The following is an 18,029-nucleotide window of genomic DNA, read 5'->3' as shown; positions in this document are numbered from 1 at the left end:
CCATCACTCATATTCTGTTGCATCCCGATCTTCGTCATCTGTCCATCACTCATATTCTGTTGCATTCCGATCTTCGTAATCTGTCCATCACTCATCTTCTGTTGCATTCCGATCTTCGTCATCTGTCCATCACTCATCTTCTGTTGCATCCAGATCTTCGTCATCTGTCCATCACTCATCTTCTGTTGCATCCCGATCTTCGTCATCTGTCCATCACTCATCTTCTGTTGCATCCAGATCTTCGTCATCTGTCCATCACTCATCTTCTGTTGCATTCCGATCTTCGTCATCTGTCCATCACTCATCTTCTGTTGCATCCCGATCTCCGTCATCTGTCCATCACTCATCTTCTGTTGCATCCCGATCTTCGTCATCTGTCCATCACTCATCTTCTGTTGCATCCCGATCTTCGTCATCTGTCCATCACTCATCTTCTGTTGCATTCCGATCTTCGTCATCTGTCCATCACTCATCTTCTGTTGCATCCCGATCTTCGTCATCTGTCCATCACTCATCTTCTGTTGCATCCCGATCTTCGTCATCTGTCCATCACTCATCTTCTGTTGCATCCCGATCTTCGTCATCTGTCCATCACTCATCTTCTGTTGCATCCTGATCTTCGTCATCCGTCCATCACTCATCTTCTGTTACATTCCGATCTTCGTCATCTGTCCATCACTCATCTTCTGTTGCATTCCGATCTTCGTCATCTGTCCATCACTCATCTTCTGTTGCATCCCGATCTTCGTCATCTGTCCATCACTCATCTTCTGTTGCATCCCGATCTTCGTCATCTGTCCATCACTCATCTTCTGTTGCATCCCGATCTTCGTCATCTGTCCATCACTCATCTTCTATTGCTTCCCGATCTTCGTCATCTGTCCATCACTTATCTTCTGTTGCATTCCGATCTTCGTCATCTGTCCATCACTTATCTTCTCTTGCATCCCGATCTCCGTCATCTGTCCATCACTCATCTTCTGTTGCATCCCGATCGTCGTCATCTGTCTATCACTCATATTCTGTTGCATCCCGATCTTCGTCATCTGTCTATCACTCATCTTCTGTTGCATCCCGATCTTCGTCATCTGTCCATCACTCATCTTCTGTTGCATCCCGATCTTCGTCATCTGTCCATCACTCATCTTCTGTTGCATCCCGATCTTCGTCATCTGTCAATCACTCATCTTCTGTTGCATTCCGATCTTCGTCATCTGTCCATCACTCATCTTCTGTTGCATCCCGATCTCCGTCATCTGTCCATCACTCATCTTCTGTTGCATCCCGATCTTTATCATCTGTCCATCACTCATCTTCTGTTGCATTCCGATCTTCGTCATCTGTCCATCACTCATCTTCTGTTGCATCCTGATCTTCGTCATCTGTCCATCACTCATCTTCTGTTGCATCCCGATCACCGTCATCTGTCCATCACTCATCTTCTGTTGCATCCCGATCTTCGTCATCTGTCCATCACTCATCTTCTGTTGCATCCTGATCTTCGTCATCTGTCCATCACTCATCTTCTGTTGCATCCCGATCTTCGTCATCTGTCCATCACTCATCTTCTGTTGCATTCCGATCTTCGTCATCTGTCCATCACTCATCTTCTGTTGCATTCTGATCTTCGTCATCTGTCCATCACTCATCTTCTTTTGCATCCCGATCTTCGTCATCTGTCCATCACTCATCTTCTGTTGCATTCCGATCTTCGTCATCTGTCCATCACTCATCTTCTGTTGCATCCCGATCTCCGTCATCTGTCCATCACTCATCTTCTGTTGCATCCCGATCTTCGTCATCTGTCCATCACTCATCTTCTGTTGCATCCCGATCTTCGTCATCTGTCCATCACTCATCTTCTGTTGCATCCCGATCTTCGTCATCTGTCCATCACTCATCTTCTGTTGCATTCCGATCTTCGTCATCTGTCGATCACTCATCTTCTGTTGCATCCCGATCTTCGTCATATGCCCATCACTCATCTTCTGTTGCATCCCGATCTTCGTCATATGCCCATCACTCATCTTCTGTTGCATCCCGATCTTCATCATCTTATAATCCTTTCTAACTGACTGCGGAGGGGGTGGGTTCATTCAGTACAAATAATTACTAATCTGAAAGTCAGCTTTTTTTTTACTTTGACTAAAACATCCAAGAATCAAACCATCCTACGACGTTCCAATATTTTAGGAGGAGCACCAGTACACGCATATTAGGTAGTGTTGGGACGGTTAATTGGAATCAGGAATCGGAAAATTCGTAACTTTTTGGGTTAACAGAATTGGTATTGAAATCGATGAAAATTGTACCTACTTTCCGATGACAAAACGACTATTTTAATTGTTTTGTTTGTTTTGTTTTTCAACTTAATTTCCCATTGCTAATGATAAAATGATAGCTATTTATTGATTTTAATCTATTTATTGATTTTAATCTATTCATTGATTTTAATCTATTTATTGATTTTAATCTATTCATTGATTTTAATCTATTAGTAAAACAAAAATCTAGAGATCATTCCCTTTTAGTGTGTTTTTACGTTTACGAAAAGATATGCACATATTACCTGGATCTTTACGGTAATCCGAAACTTTGAAAAAATACTGCAGCAAATCTATAGCTAAGTATTCAGAGATTAAAAAAGAATCAGAATCAGTAATTGTATTGGTATTGCGATTTTAAAACAGAATTGGTAAAAATATTGGAATCGTTCCATCGCTATAATAGGTATAAACATTTGGATGAGTGAAATGTTTGTTCATATTATTTGGATTCATCAGATCATTGTTCTCATCTTGAGTGTGATTTTCATCAGGTGTATCTTGTCGACCTCAGGAATTTTTCTATCGAACTCAGACGGAATTCAGAGTAGAACCCTTTATTTACTTCATGACTGGATAGAGGTCCTAAGTAATTCACAATTGTATTTTTTGGTTGTCCACACTGAGGACTGAACCTTCAACCTTCAGGAGAATATCACTTTTTACAATTGATTTTTCCTAGTACTCTAACTACTGCGCCACGGGTCCTTGCGGACAATTTTAGCACAAATTTTAGGAGCCTTAAACCTATTTTTATTTCTACTTGTTAACATCAATATTTATTACTAATTATTACTATATATTAACGTATATCTATATCTATATCTATATCTATATCTATCTATATATATATATATATATATATATATATATATATATATATATATATATATATATATATATTAATGTTTTTTTTTTATTTATTACTTGTATATATTATCTAGCGTTTATCATTAATGGTTCCCATATCGTATTAAATTCTATGCTAAGTCTACTTTGTTCGAAGTGAAAATAATGTGTAAGAAGTGTGTGCACATATAGTGTCATCTGTCCTCGAAAATATGTCTAATTTTGTGTGCATGTGTGCGCGCGCGTGTGTGTGTGTGTCTGCGCGTCGGCAATTATGTATGTTGATAGCAGTTTCTTCCAACTAATCTGGCAAAAAAAGGGGGAAGTGTGGTGGTACTTCTACTTGGTCTGACAACATAAAAATCCATGCTTGGACTATTTTGCTCTCTGTTAAATACTCATGTGAATCGTATTACTACGCAAAGAAGCTTGATTGGTTAGCATGCAACCAGATTACTCCTGTACAATTGTTCTTCCACCGAAGGAAAATAGATTTTAGTTACAGTGTTAATCACTGATGCAACACCAATTCTTTGCAAATTACAATTGTACAAGTCTTGAATATCAGGAGGTAAGTAACAGGATTCCATGAGGTTATCCTGGGTCAAAAGACCACTTCCTGTGGTCATTCGTATTTTATTCTTCCTTTTTTTCTTCACTCTGAAGTAATGTTACTGGATCTACTTTCCTATGCACAAGGATTGTAATCCTTCGGCGTAAGAACACACAGGAGACAGCTGAACTCTTCACACTTAGGTCTGGCTAGCACACGTTTTCATGTATCTCTGTATACACGTTTATAAACCAGGTAACTTGCTCAAAGTTTCTATTTCCTACAACCCAATATAAGCACAACATTACAGAGAACAAGGTATATATGATATAATTAAATTTGTTAACCGCCATGTTCTTATTGCAGAACTTAGAGCAATTATTAGAACAGCTTAGAGCATCATGTCAGCTGAATCAAGAGAAATTAGAAAACAACCTTCACGTTTTAAAAAAAAGAGATGATGAGAACATGATGATTAAATCAAAACAGAAACGCAAAATCACAAGGTAAGTAAACATTGTCTATCCTATTTCTAACTGGAATCCTCAATCACCATAATACCACATTTACTCCAGGGGTCCTACTAAAAATTCCCAAATCGATTAAAAAAGATTGTTTTAATTATTAATCTATACATGAATAATCGAAGTAGAAACGCAAAATCACAAGATAAGTAAACCTTACTTTGATTTTTGTATATTAACTAGGTTCATACATGAGAAGATATGCTTCTTTGCTTGACAACAATCAGTGACCCCAACGTTTTGTGCCATGGTTTCCTTCTCTTTCGTCTTTACTTCACATTCTGGTCGTGTCGTCATCTCTCACACATTGGTAAACGAGGGTAAACACTGATTCACAAGTATAAAAATAAAACAACCCAAAACACAGAAAAGACAAACTCTGACACATTCCGTAAATATCAGTTGTATTCTAGGCATGTGTTTGAGACCATCAATCCTCTGAATACCAACGTCCACATCTCAGTTTTCTGTTGAAGCCATGTTCGTCAGTCCGTTGATAAATTCATCCCTCCCCCCCCCGTCTGCTTTGAGCCACAACCTACCTTCAACTGTCCTCAACTGTCATCAACTGTCGAAAACTTAAGACTGTCCATAAATTGTAAACTGTCACAAAACTCACTCTCACTCCTAAAACTAACTTTAAATATATTGACCTCTTCCTACTCATTATCTTTCTACTAACTTCACTTCCTATACTTTTGTTTATGTTGATCAACTTATTTTCTCTTTTTGTTATTGTTTTTCCTCTTTTTTTATCACTTCCTAACACTTTGGGGGGGGGATCACATAGATTTTTATGGAGAAATCTAGTACTATGGGTTATTTATGCTCTAAAATTAAACATAGTATTTTTCTAAGGAGCCACTGATCTAGAAAAGAACAAGGTGTTGCTATAAGATTTACAAGTATAACACATAATGAGGAAAAGACTGACATTCTGCAGGTATCTGTTGTACTATGTGTGTGACGCCATCGGGACCCTCTGAACGCTAACATACACATCTTAGTTGTCTGTTAAAGCCATATTTGTCAGCCGGTTAACCAATTCATCTCCTTATCTGCTCCAAACCAAAACCTCCTGTCAACTGTTGCAAACTGAAAACTGTCCGTAAAAACTCCCTTCCCCCTATAAAATTTCCAATAAACTGTAAACTGTCATAAACTCTAGCAAAACTCACTCCCACTCTGAAAACTCCTAAACTAACTCTAAATATATTGACCTCTATGTCAGGTCTTTTGTCCCACTTACCACCACACCTTGATTAACAATCCTATTTTAGGTTGCTTTGTGTGCCTTATTGAACCACCTCCTCCTCCTCCCCATTAACTTTCTACTAACTTTACTTCCTATACTTTTGTTCTGCTGATTAACTTATTTCCTCTTTTTGTTATTGTTTCCTTTTTTGTTTACTTTCTAACACTAAAGGGAATGTATGTAGGTTAAAATGTGAAGGAAAGGATAGGTAATGATATACTCTATGGACACTGTAGAGTGAAAAGTGGACAATGGGTTTACTTTTGGCAGCCTCATAACTTTTGCTTCCTTTATTTTGTCCTTTAGTATAACGTTGTGAAAGCGGAGGTTTCTCTATCCAGTGATGATTATATCTCATTTACTATTCATATCTGTATTTTTATACGAATCTCTTATTTAGCGGCTATGCTTGTCTGCGCCGTGATCGTCCATGTATGTATGTATGTATGTATGTATGTATGTATGTATGTATGTATGTATGTATGTATGTATGTATGTACATGTGATCATGTCCCTTTTAGTGTGTATATATATATATATATATATATGTATTTCGATAAAGTCGTCATACCATTTTTTTTCCTGTCTGGTCTTCTCTGGGGATGCTTTCTTATCGTCACTGATTGATGCTGGAAGAACATCTTACGAAGAAACACAACGCCGATTTCTAGCATGGCTTCTTTATTTCGTCTAACAAGTGAACGGGATGGGAAGCATCGTATGGTCGACCACTTGAACTTTCTTACATTTCTTTCTTCGACGCAGCATCTTTGTGTCTAACCAAGACATCCGCTTCGTCCGAACTAAAAAAAAAAAAAAAAAAAAAAAAAAAAATGATTGCGTTTTCGTGCGAACCAAAAGATCACTTTCTCTCTTTCTTCTTCTTCACACGTCGTTTTTCTTTCACACGAACTCAATCACCCTCGATTATCATCGCTAACCCTAGCTAACTGTTTGACATACGTCAACCATAACCCCTTTGAACTGTTTTTTACACTAACCAACCTGCCAGCAACTCGAATTTCCAACACGCCGGCGTAACCCAGGATATATTATATAACATTAGTCCTCACATTGCATGAGCGATATTTCTGACAAAGGGAGAAGAATTGTTTATTTTCTAGATTGGAATCTATCTGTACAACATTTGTTATTGATTAGTTTTTGACCTTGAAATGATTTTTTTAGCTTCTTACATCAAGTGGTTTCATGCTTTCGTACGATTTTCATAAAAATAAAAATAAAAAAATGAAAAACTCATAAAATGTCGTCTCCCTCTTTCCTTATATCCCAGAAAAATATTGCAGGAAAATATTGAAGAGGTTGTTTTCCTTGATTTAAATTAGGACAAGAATAGGTTACTGAAATTTGGCAGTTGTTCCAAAAAACGTAATAAAAGTTCACAAACTCATTTTGGCTGGTCATAAATTGAAGTGGCGTGAGATACAGAGGAGTTGAAGATATCAGACGTATTTACTATATTGCATGAATATTTGTCAAAGTGAGTGCCGTGTTTGCCCACAGCCTGTCAAAACCAACAACAAGTCACAGCTGTTTCGATGCAACAAAACAAGGTTTTTGCTTCAACATGTGACAATGGATTCATCACTTGACTCTGGAGTCAAATCGATATTCACTGGGTGGACAGCTGTTGAAAGCCGTCTAAAGCGATCAACATCAGCAGACAAGGTTTTGGCTTTCATATTTTTGTACTTTGTTCATCGATGACCTTGAGAAAGGAAGAATCATCAATAGAGAATATCATATAGCATTATTAGTGCGTTTGAAAGAAGAAATTACCAAAAAATGGCCACAGATGATGATGATGATAATGATGATGAAGAAGAAGAAGTTAAGAAGAAGAAGAAGAAGAAGAAGAAGAAGAAGAAGAAGCAAGTGCTCTTTCAATGCACCATGTTACAAGTTGATCGCAATTTAAACTGAATTTTGGATGAGATAATAATTGAAGGACCGATAATAAATAAGACAAGTATATTTCCATGAATGTCTATTGACAGAAATACAGAAGATTATGTTACAGAACGATTCTAAGTTACTGCCTTTCCACTGCAACAAGATGTGGTACAAGGACAGAAGGTAGGGAGAATAAACCAGCACCCTTAACAAAGCAACATTTTGGCCTTCTAAAATTACCTGGACAACTCCGTTGACATTCTCTGGTCAGGGCGCCTCAAAGAGTTTGCAATGAATTACCTTTTTCTCAAAGACAAAGAGGAGGCAAGCCCTGAGATGTGGATTTCCTAGAGCTACTCAGGACTAATACTGCAAACAGATAAAATGGCACTAAAATAACCCCGTTCCTGACAGACTGATTGTTGAGAACGGATCCTAGATGAAAAGACTTTAAGCAACAGAACTTACTTCAAGGCCATTCATCTTTTATCATTCATGTGTAAAAGTGTTCATGTAGTCGCGAAACATGATAACACAGATTTCCCCCTATTTTTTAAATATAAAACAAATTTCAAAGTATAAAACTATTTGAATTCTGTGAAATATTTTCATCTTTTCAAATTATTTTTGTTTTTTAGACTTCAAGATATTCTTAATAACCTGAAAGAAAAACTTGCAAAACAAGATAAACAATACAGGTAAGAAATTGTTTATGGAAGGGGAACTTTCCGCTTTCTGAGACCTTTCCAAGCAGTACAACCACTGATTTTTTTTGTCTTGGTAATATTGACTCTCAAACATTTATTTCCCATAGCATTCCTCCAAGTCTTTAAGTTATGGTGTATTTTGATTAAATGCTTAATTCTTTGTTATGGTATATTTTGATTCAATATCTGTAATGAATGGAGAACCACATGAAGAGTGGACAAATCGCCTACTACGACCATCCACCTGCTAACAAGAAATAAAAATAAATGGAAAGAGAAGTGTGATAAACATGACAACAGCAAAAGACAAAAAAAAAAAAATGTATGCACAACAAAATAGAAAAGTAATAATTATTTAAAAGAGTGAGGAGGAGGCTATTGACAGGAAGGACGATAATGATTATTATCCTGACCAAAATGTCCCCTGGTCTTTCAGATTGTTATAGCTACTGTTGCTGTCTTCTTTGCTGCTGTGGATATTGGGCTGGAATGGGGAAAGCTGTAGACGATGATGCTGATGAATAGGCTAGTTGACGGTTACTAAACAGAGCTGCTGTGATGATGATGATGATGATGATGATGATGATGATGATGATGATGATGATGATGATGATTACAGTATCAAACTAGATTGTAAGAAACGAACCACTGTAGTTGATATGATGATGTCCACGATGATGATGATCTATAAAGCTATAGAAAAAAGTAGTGAAGCTGCCGTTGCTGCTGCTGATGCTTAGTGTCATTATAGTGATGATATAGTCCCGTCGCCTGTGTAGCAAGGGTTATTGATTGACAGAGGCCCCGAATATGGGCAGCATGAAGAAACACACCCTTTTTTACAGTCTTACCGGCTGCTGCTGATAGGAATGCTTTAATGAGATTGAATTGGATTGGTCAGCAAAATAACAGTGTATGCAGAAATAATGAAACTGTGTTGATTTCTGCCTCACTAGCTAAGTTGTTCAAAGATCAAGCATTCATTTTTGTTAGGAAAAGTCTGGGTACTTATCATATAGTAACAAGATTACACAGTATTTTTTGGTTTGTGATGAGTGATATCATCAAATGCAACAGTATATTAAGAACTAAGAGTAATTTCTATGTATATATTTATTTTGAAAATGTGACTCTTACTCCCTTTACCATTATCTGAAAATAAATGAAGCATTATCACACTCCCTTTTATGTCTACTATCAATGGTTCAAATTTCATAAAAATCTGTTTCATACATTTTTAATTCATGGATCCATTTATTTTCAGAGGGAGGTATCATCCTCAAAATGAAATCATATATAGCTCACTGCACCCCCTATAACATCTTTATCTATGTCCCAACTTTTATAATAATCTGTCCAGTATCTTTTGAGTAATTCTTGTATGTATGAGCAGTGGAGAACATAGTTCATTGCACTACCTATGCCATCTATTAACTGTGGTTCAAATTTTATAAAAATCTGTCAAGTATCTTTATATTTAAGTAGGCAGACATTCTGTTCATCTTGCATTTTCGTAGAAGTAAATCTTAAGATAGATGGATTTGTTTCGTGTTGCTCGACGTTCCCTCATTTGTGAGGGAGTAACAACGGGTTTTTACAGATATTCTTTTTACCATTCCATCCAATATATTTATGTTTAGGGAACAATTTTGACCTAAATAAACTATTCTTTTTAGAATAAACTAGTGGGGAAACCCGACGTGGCCCAGGATCGAATGTTTCACCTTCCATATTTTATTGTCATTGAAATCAGTGAAATCGCTCATTTTTCAATCAAATTGATTAGTTGCCTACTTTAGTTAGGGACTTACCACGGTGCACTAGGAAAGCTTCATATTCCTCCACACAGTGACTTAGTCCACAACATATTGTAGTTTACATTGCACTGTAGAGAACCTACTGTTGATTTTATACAATTATTTTTATGTAATGAATTAAAGTCTAAAATACAAAAGTCAAGCATCGCATTTCAATTGTGTTCTAAACAGAAACATTCATTTCGAACACGCCCCTGTCATATCAAAGAACCTATTGTTGATTTTATGTGCCTGGCCTTTCTGCTTGTGCGGTAATAAAACATCTCAAAAGCATTTGTGATATTAGGCTGTATAAGGTGTTAACTTTAGTCAAAATCATTTATTGCTTTTTTCATTGGATTTTTTTAATTATGGATTACTGACGACATTCTGATACAAACCCTATCTAAGAACACTGCCACGCACATAAAGTACATTTGTATGAAAATGTAAAAAATCGGCCTAGTTGTTTAGGAGTTTACATGGAACTCTTTTCTCGCTTTCTTTCTTTCTCTTCATCTCTCTCTCTCTCTCTCTCTCTCTCTCTCTCTCTCTCTCTCTCTCTCCCTCTCTCTCTCGCACACACACACATACATGCACACACAGAGTTTCTTTTATCTAATTGTAGAGATAGATACATATTCTATAAAAATTGTTTTTATTATTATATAGTAATGGAAATATTTGGATTTTCAATTATAGTTTAATTTTTATGAAATTTGAACTATAATTAGTTGAACTTATAGGAAGTGTAATGAGCTATGTTGATTTTTTTTAGATGGATTTCTACAAATGTTATTTCTATTTATATATCTTGTATGATAAAAAGTATATTTAATTTCTTGTATGATAGAAGTTATATTTTATATCTTGTATGATAAAAGTTATATTTTATTTTTTGTATGATAAAAGTTATATTTCGTTTATTGTATGATAAAAGTGATATTTCATTTCTTGTATGATAAAAATTTTATTTTATATATTGTATGATAAAAGTTATATTTTATTTTTTGTATGATGAAAGTTATATTTTATTTCTTGTATGATAAAAGTTATATTTCATTTCTTATATGATAAACATTATATTTTATATATTGTATGAGAAAAGTTATATTTAATATATTGTATGATAAAAGTTATATTTTATTTTTTGCATGATAAAAGTTATATTTTATTTCTTGTATGATAAAAGTTATATTTCGTTTCTTATATGATAAAAACTATATTTTATATATTGTATGATAAAAGTTATATTTTATATATTGTATGATAAAAGTTATATTTTATATATTGTATGATAAAAGTTATATTTTATCTCTTTCATGATGGGTGTTTCAGAAGTAATGCCTCATATTTTTACATTAGATTTTTATATAAGAATATATATAAAACTATATATATATATATAAGAATGGATTAGAGAGGATTGCAAATTGCATTGTAACGATGATTGAACTTATGCATTTATTACCTGAAAGTTTCATCTCTGTTCTGGTGCTACCAGATCAGGCTGTCTGAATATAATGGCTTCCTGAGACGATATGCACCTTACATTGATGTTTTTTTCTACTTCCTTTTGCAAAACTTAATTATGTTTTGCAAAACCAAAAACAACCCCACCGTGTTCTTCCCATTTCCCGTATCTCCGCTATAAATCCACTATAAAACAACCAAACCAAGTACTACAAACTAGCAATTGAAGACCTAAAGAGGTTGAAGAATAAAAACCTTCTACAAAATAACTGGATGCAACATGAATACTATTTCCAAAATAACTGAATTCGGCATTAAATAACCTGAAAAGGGTTGATATGTTATAAAACAAAACAACCAAACCAAGACAAACCATCTCTCTGTTGCAGATATTGATGGTGTGAGACTCTAAGAACACAACCCCTGCCAAGATCGTGAATCAGAAGCAGAAATGTGTCATTGAATTCTTAGCAAATGTACATTAAGAATGGTGGTGACTATGTAGAAAAATAAATTCTAGAACAGAAAAGGTCGCCCGTTTTAATGGTATCACTTTTGTCTTTATAGCTTTTCAATTTTTTTTTTTGGGGGGGGGGTTAAAAAAATAGGAGGCTTTACTTTGGGAACGATCATCCTAAAATAACAGTGAAAACCCAACTAATTTATTTTATATACTAGAAAACTTGTAAGATAGCAGTTTTTTAAATTATTATTTTATGTATAATTTTGTTTTCCGCAGCAAAGAAAACAACCAATTAACGGATGATTGTAAACGACTTACAGAACAATTCAAAGATGTAGAAAAAAGAGCAAAGTAAGTAAAAATATACATTTTTAAAAAAAATATATTTTATTGCAATTTCACCCCAAACAAGGCACATTTGTCACTTTGCTGTAGGGGGCTACTATCAGGGAATAAGCTACAGGGGTACTATGTGGATAGTTATGCAGCAAGATGTCGGTTCACGTTACATTTGAACTTCTGCATGTCAGTACAATTGGGGAAGCAGGAACTCGGAAGGGAATTCCAAAGTCCAGCGGTTCTGGAGAAGAAACTACTGGAGTAGAAGGCTCGCTTACATCTAGGGATCTTAACTGTGAAGGGGTGGGATTTTGCTGCTTGTCAGGTTTGTCGGGGGTACTTACGTCGAGGGGGCACAAGTGCTTGCAGTTCGTCAAAGCATTCACCATTGAAATACTTGTAGAACAGGCAGAGGGATGCTACATTACGTCGATGGGACAGAGGCTGAAGCTTAGATGATTGTTCAGGACCTATTAGGTTGGCGACTCTCTTTTGAACCTTGTCTAGGAGTGAGAGACTAGTAGCAGATGCACCGGCCCAAATATGACAACAATGCTCCATACATAGGCGAATGGTGGCCTTATAGAGGTACAGGATACTTTCAGGTGTTAGTAGAGCCTACCTTTTTTGCAACGTTTCTGGCAATGCTCTCAATGTAATTTTTCCAACTCATGTTTCCTGTGAACGTTAGGCCGAGGAGCCTAAAAGATGTACTTTCAGATAAAGAGTCTTTGGCCATTGCTATTGGTGGTAGAGAAGGTTTCTTGTAGTTATTGAAAGAAACAAGTTTAGTCTTAGCAACATTGAATGTGACCATCCATTTTTGTCCCCATTCTACTACAGATCGGAGGTCATCCTCTAGTGTTTTTGCCATTTCTCTAGATATGTGTTCATTTGTTTTCCTGCCGTGTCGGTTATAAAGAGTGATGTCATCAGCATATATACCCATATCAGAGACAATTTTGTCAGGGAGGTCATTTATGAATATTAGGAACAATAGAGGTCCAAGGATAGATGCCTGGGGCACTCCCGCATTTATATCATATTGTTTGGATGTACGACCATCGATGACAACCTGGATTTTTCTCTTATCTAAGAAGGATTTAATTATGTTAAAGATTCTTCCAGTGATACCGTATGATCTGATTTTCCTGAGAAGACCTTCATGCCATACCCTGTCAAAAGTCTTAGATATATCTACCCTCCCCTGCTTTGTCAAGTGAATGGTATATACGGTCAGAGATTACAGTTAGGATGTCTGCCGTGGAACAGCCTTGCCTAAATCCGTATTGTTGATCGGTCAGAAGTTTAGCATCTGTAAGATGATGGACTAGAGCTTGGTTAATAATGGACTCAAATATTTTGGCGAAAAGTGGGAGGAGGCTAATGGGTCAGTTCTTTCATCAGAATTCTTGAAAACTTGTACCACAGAAGCAGTTTTCCAGCATGCAGGAAAGCAAGATTCCTTAAGGCATTTGTTGTAGAGTTTGGAGAGAACCGGCGCTACTTCGGCGGAGCACTTTTTTAAAAGCACAGCTAGGATGAGATCAAGTCCACATGCTTTTGAAGTGTCAAAATTTTTTATGATAGCATGGGGTGATTTCCAGATCGTCTAGTGTGGCGTCTGTCCGCAAAGGAAAGTCAGGGTCCAGTGTGGAGTTGGAGGCGAACCGACTGGCAAGCATATTAGTCTTCTCAATTGCAGACCTAACAACCTCATGATTGTTGAATAGTGGGGGAATTGTTGATTCCCCATTATTTACTACACTGTTGTAGATTTTCCAGAAGTCACGGGTTCCTAATTTCTGTGCTTCGATGCATTTTTTGGTTGTTTCAGTAAATTCTCTCTTAGCTGTCGCTATTTCTTATCTACAGTTATTTCTGGCTTCTATATACTTCTGTCTGTTTGAACTGGACATGTCGGTTAAATCTGCAGTATGCATGCTACCTTTGCGCAATGGCAGCTGCACAACTAGAAGTAAACCATTGGGGAGAGTGGGGCTTGCTATAAAACTTCCGCGTGGGAACATGTGCTTCAATAGCTGTTTTAAACCACTCAGTGGTCACATGTGTGCACTGTTCAGCAGGAAGTAAGTAGATATTTCGCCATGGGGCGTCTCTTCTGAGATCCCTAATTGCTTCCCAGTCAGCCTTTTTATAATATTTCGTTGTTTTGAGTAATGGCTCTTCCGTTTTGGCTCTAGAGTTTAGTGCGATTTCAACTATTATCACTACATGATCAGCATTTCCAAGTGGGCTGTGCGCATTCGTAATGCAATCATTAGGGACTGTGGTCAGAAACAGATCTAACAGTGATGCCTGTTGTTCTTGCTGGTCAAGGAAACGGGTTGGAGATGTAACCGTCTGTGATAGGGAATGAGATATAGAGAAGCTATGTGTTGTGCTACCAGTTGTGTCTGCAAGTAGAAAATCCAAGGCAGCTGTTGTGGTGGACATTGAAGTCACCAAATACATGCACTTGTGTGCTAGTGTTGAGGGAAAGTGCTGTATCTATGCTGTCAGAGACTTTGTTTATTCATTTTTGAAATCGCTAAGAAAGGTTTTAATGTAAAAATTATATTTACCATGCATATACAAGAATCTGTATGTCGACCGAATGCTGGGAATAATTGGAAGACACTTTATATAAATGGTGGTCCAAAAAAAGCGCACTATTTTGTTTTTCATCCAAAAGATATTTTTTACAATTTTTTTCTCCATATTTTCCAAGTTGTGTAGACAGTAGGCTTAAAATGACATCAATATAGATTCAACTGGACGTTATACTACACAGCAGCAGACGAAAATCATCATTTTGCCACAAAATCAGTTCTTATGATTCGGGCTAGGACAACTTTTCATTGTTTTGACTCTCGTGTGTGTATCCCTTGATATCTTATATGCTTTCATATAGAGTGATGTCGTTCTGGGTTGATTAACTGTGTCTAACTGTGTAGGATATATACTCAAGAGTAAAAACAATGAAAAGAATATGCTGTTGTCATAGCCCTACTTATGATGCAGCAAAAATGTAGAAAAGATTTAAGCAGAAACAATGTACCTGATAGAAGGACAATTCAATGTTGGTGACCAAATTTTAGGAGATAGGAAATATAAAAAAAAAAGGCCCACAAAGACTATAACGGTCAACCATCGTTCAGCTATAATTCCTGGCAATATTCAGATTTTACAAGAACGCCTTGAGGAATCACCCAGAAAAATCAACACACCGTTTCTCAAAAGAAACTGGCATTTTGAGAATATCCATGGTGACTTCATTCTTTTTTTTTTTTTTGCAAAATTCAGATCTTGCTGAAATAAACCGATCACAATAAAAGAAAATAAGAAACATTCTGTGAAGGTATTAATCAGAGGGTTGTTGGATTTGATTTTCTTTAGTGAGAGGCTCTCTGTCACTTGAGTGGGCATATTAACAAGCAGAATATGCTCAGCTGCATAAACATACCCATCGTCCTCTTAGCCAACATTAGATGAAATAGCATCATTGGGCGATACTTCTTTTAGGAGGTGAATGAGAATCAGGTGACGATGGACACAGACTGTTACATTGCACTCATGCGGACGAACTTCATTCCTGTTCATAAGGTTTCAATTTCAATCAAATTTGAAGAATACAATCTCCCACTGTTCAGCTACTAGTTCGTGAAAAAATCTCCGAAATCTTTCTTTTAAGAGACATTTGAGATTAAAAAGAAAATTGCCCCTCTCCCCCCATTTTTTTTTTTTTTAGATAACCTCGTATATATATTTGAATCAGTTGATGAGCACGAAATGTCTCTAGCTTAATAGTATTTTACTGGAATAAGCATTTTCAGAAAATGAAGCAAAAGATTATATTCGTGCTATTGACATAGTGAAAGATAAAAAAAAAAGAAAACATAGGCTAGTTCGAATCAAATGAGTTAGGATGGGAGGTATTCTTCCTTCATTTCATAAAAAGGAGAAGGGTAGGTTCATTGCCTGTCACATGAGGAACCTTATTCATATGGTATTGAGGTAAAAAAATTTTTTTTACCTGGCCATGGTGATAATTTTTATGGAAACTACAGAGTCGATCTAGCTGAAATTTTGTGTGGACCTTTATTATGATAAGGTACAGCAAACTAAATATTAGAGTATCCATTCGACGAATTAATAGAAATGAATCACCACAATACCACATTTACTCTGGAAGTTTTCTTAAAAACTACTCGGACGATTTGAATGCAATTATATTGTATAAACATGAGAAGGTGCAGCGAACTAAGTATTATGGTATACGTTTGATGCACAGAGTTTGAGATTAATAGGGGTTAGTCACCACAATACCACAGTTGCACTAGAAAGTTGGCATAAAACACTCATTCTAAGTCAAAGGACTACAATGTTTACGCGTTTTTAATGAGCTAAAAATCTTTTTTCTAATTTTTTAATGAGCTAAAAATATTTTTCTAATTTTTAAATGAGCTAAAAATATTTTTCTAATTTTTTAATGAGCTAAAAATATTTTTTCTAATTTTTAAATGAGCTAAAAATATTTGTCTAATTTTGACTAGAAATTAAAAACAATTTTTATAACAAAGTTTTAAAAGATAGCGCCTATAAAAGGACTCACATCAAATTTGTTAAACCAGTGTCACTTAATCATATATTTAAAAGAAAAACTAGGAAAATAGCATAAATACTAACTTCAATAAAAACAATAAGAACAAGGAAAAATTATTATTATTATTATTATTATTATTATTATTATTAATATTATTATTATTATTATTATTATTATTATTATTATTATTATTATTATTTGTTATTTCTTTTTTTTATTATTATTAGGAATTTTTATTGTATGACAATATCTCTCGTTTTTCTCACATTTTAATATAAAACCTGCAAATCTTTTTCACAGAAAATATTTTTCTGAATACGGCTCAAACAAAATGCATCACCCATTACAAAACTGTCCTACACTCTCCTAAAAACTAATGACCGAATAGAATATTCTTTAGTCCTCATTCAATCCCGGGAAACGTAGGCTCTCTCTGCTAGTAGTTACATATAGCACTCGACATCGATGCTTATATTATTATTATTATTATTATTATTATTATTATTATTATTATTATTATTATTATTATTATTATTATTATTATTAATTAATTAATTATTTATTTATTTATTTATTTATTTACTAGACATTTTATGGCAATAGATTTACGGAACTTTGACGATCTTTGGTGTATGAACGAGGAAATCTGCAAGAAATTGCTTTCCAGAGTGATATCCAGTCAGGAAATTATTATGGAACAATTGGGATTAGATTGGAAACCTCCGGATCTGTAAGTAAATCATTACATTTATTCATTTCATCATTCTTATATTTTTCTGGAATTTTTTTCCTACTATTGACTTTCTTTTCCTTAAAATAAGTATTCAATATCTTTCTCTGGCAGCGCCAGGACATGTGTCCTGCTAGTTTTAAATAAATACATTTCAAAAAGTTACATTCGTTTTCGTGATTTAAAGAGAATTAACTAACAATTATTTTTAAAGAAAGAAGACAGAAAAAATGTAACGTTTTAAAAAAGAATGAAGTTGCTACAATTTTAAATAAAGAAAAGATGCATTCATTTTCAATTATTTGTCATTTTTCCTTAATAGTATTGATCCTGACAAATATTTATTATTTAGAAAAATTATTATTATGAATAGTAAATTATTTGCAACAAACTGAACAATATGATTGGCTAATGAACATAAATAATTAACAAATGAAATTTATCTATATTTGCCTGAATTTGTGCTGTACTAAAGGGAATATCGTATTGGATACAG

The 18,029-nt window shown here is 35.2% G+C and overlaps 1 protein-coding gene across 1 annotated transcript in view; it reads left to right on the top strand.

Moving 5' to 3' along the window:
* LOC145254857 (dynein regulatory complex protein 1-like) overlaps positions 1–18,029 on the top strand; it is a 103,630-nt gene that overhangs the window by 50,924 nt on the left and 34,677 nt on the right. Inside the window, exons 9-12 of the mRNA XM_080113711.1 lie at positions 4,093–4,232; positions 8,058–8,117; positions 12,135–12,209; positions 17,390–17,533. Of these exons, the coding sequence (XP_079969837.1) occupies positions 4,093–4,232; positions 8,058–8,117; positions 12,135–12,209; positions 17,390–17,533 (419 nt within the window). The remainder of the gene's footprint in view (positions 1–4,092; positions 4,233–8,057; positions 8,118–12,134; positions 12,210–17,389; positions 17,534–18,029) is intronic.

This window comes from Euprymna scolopes, chromosome 30 (assembly GCF_053919585.1).
Source record: "Euprymna scolopes isolate OS-2025 chromosome 30, ASM5391958v1, whole genome shotgun sequence".
In the NCBI taxonomy this organism is placed as follows: domain Eukaryota; kingdom Metazoa; phylum Mollusca; class Cephalopoda; order Sepiida; family Sepiolidae; genus Euprymna; species Euprymna scolopes.
This window is presented reverse-complemented; position numbering and strand designations above follow the sequence as displayed.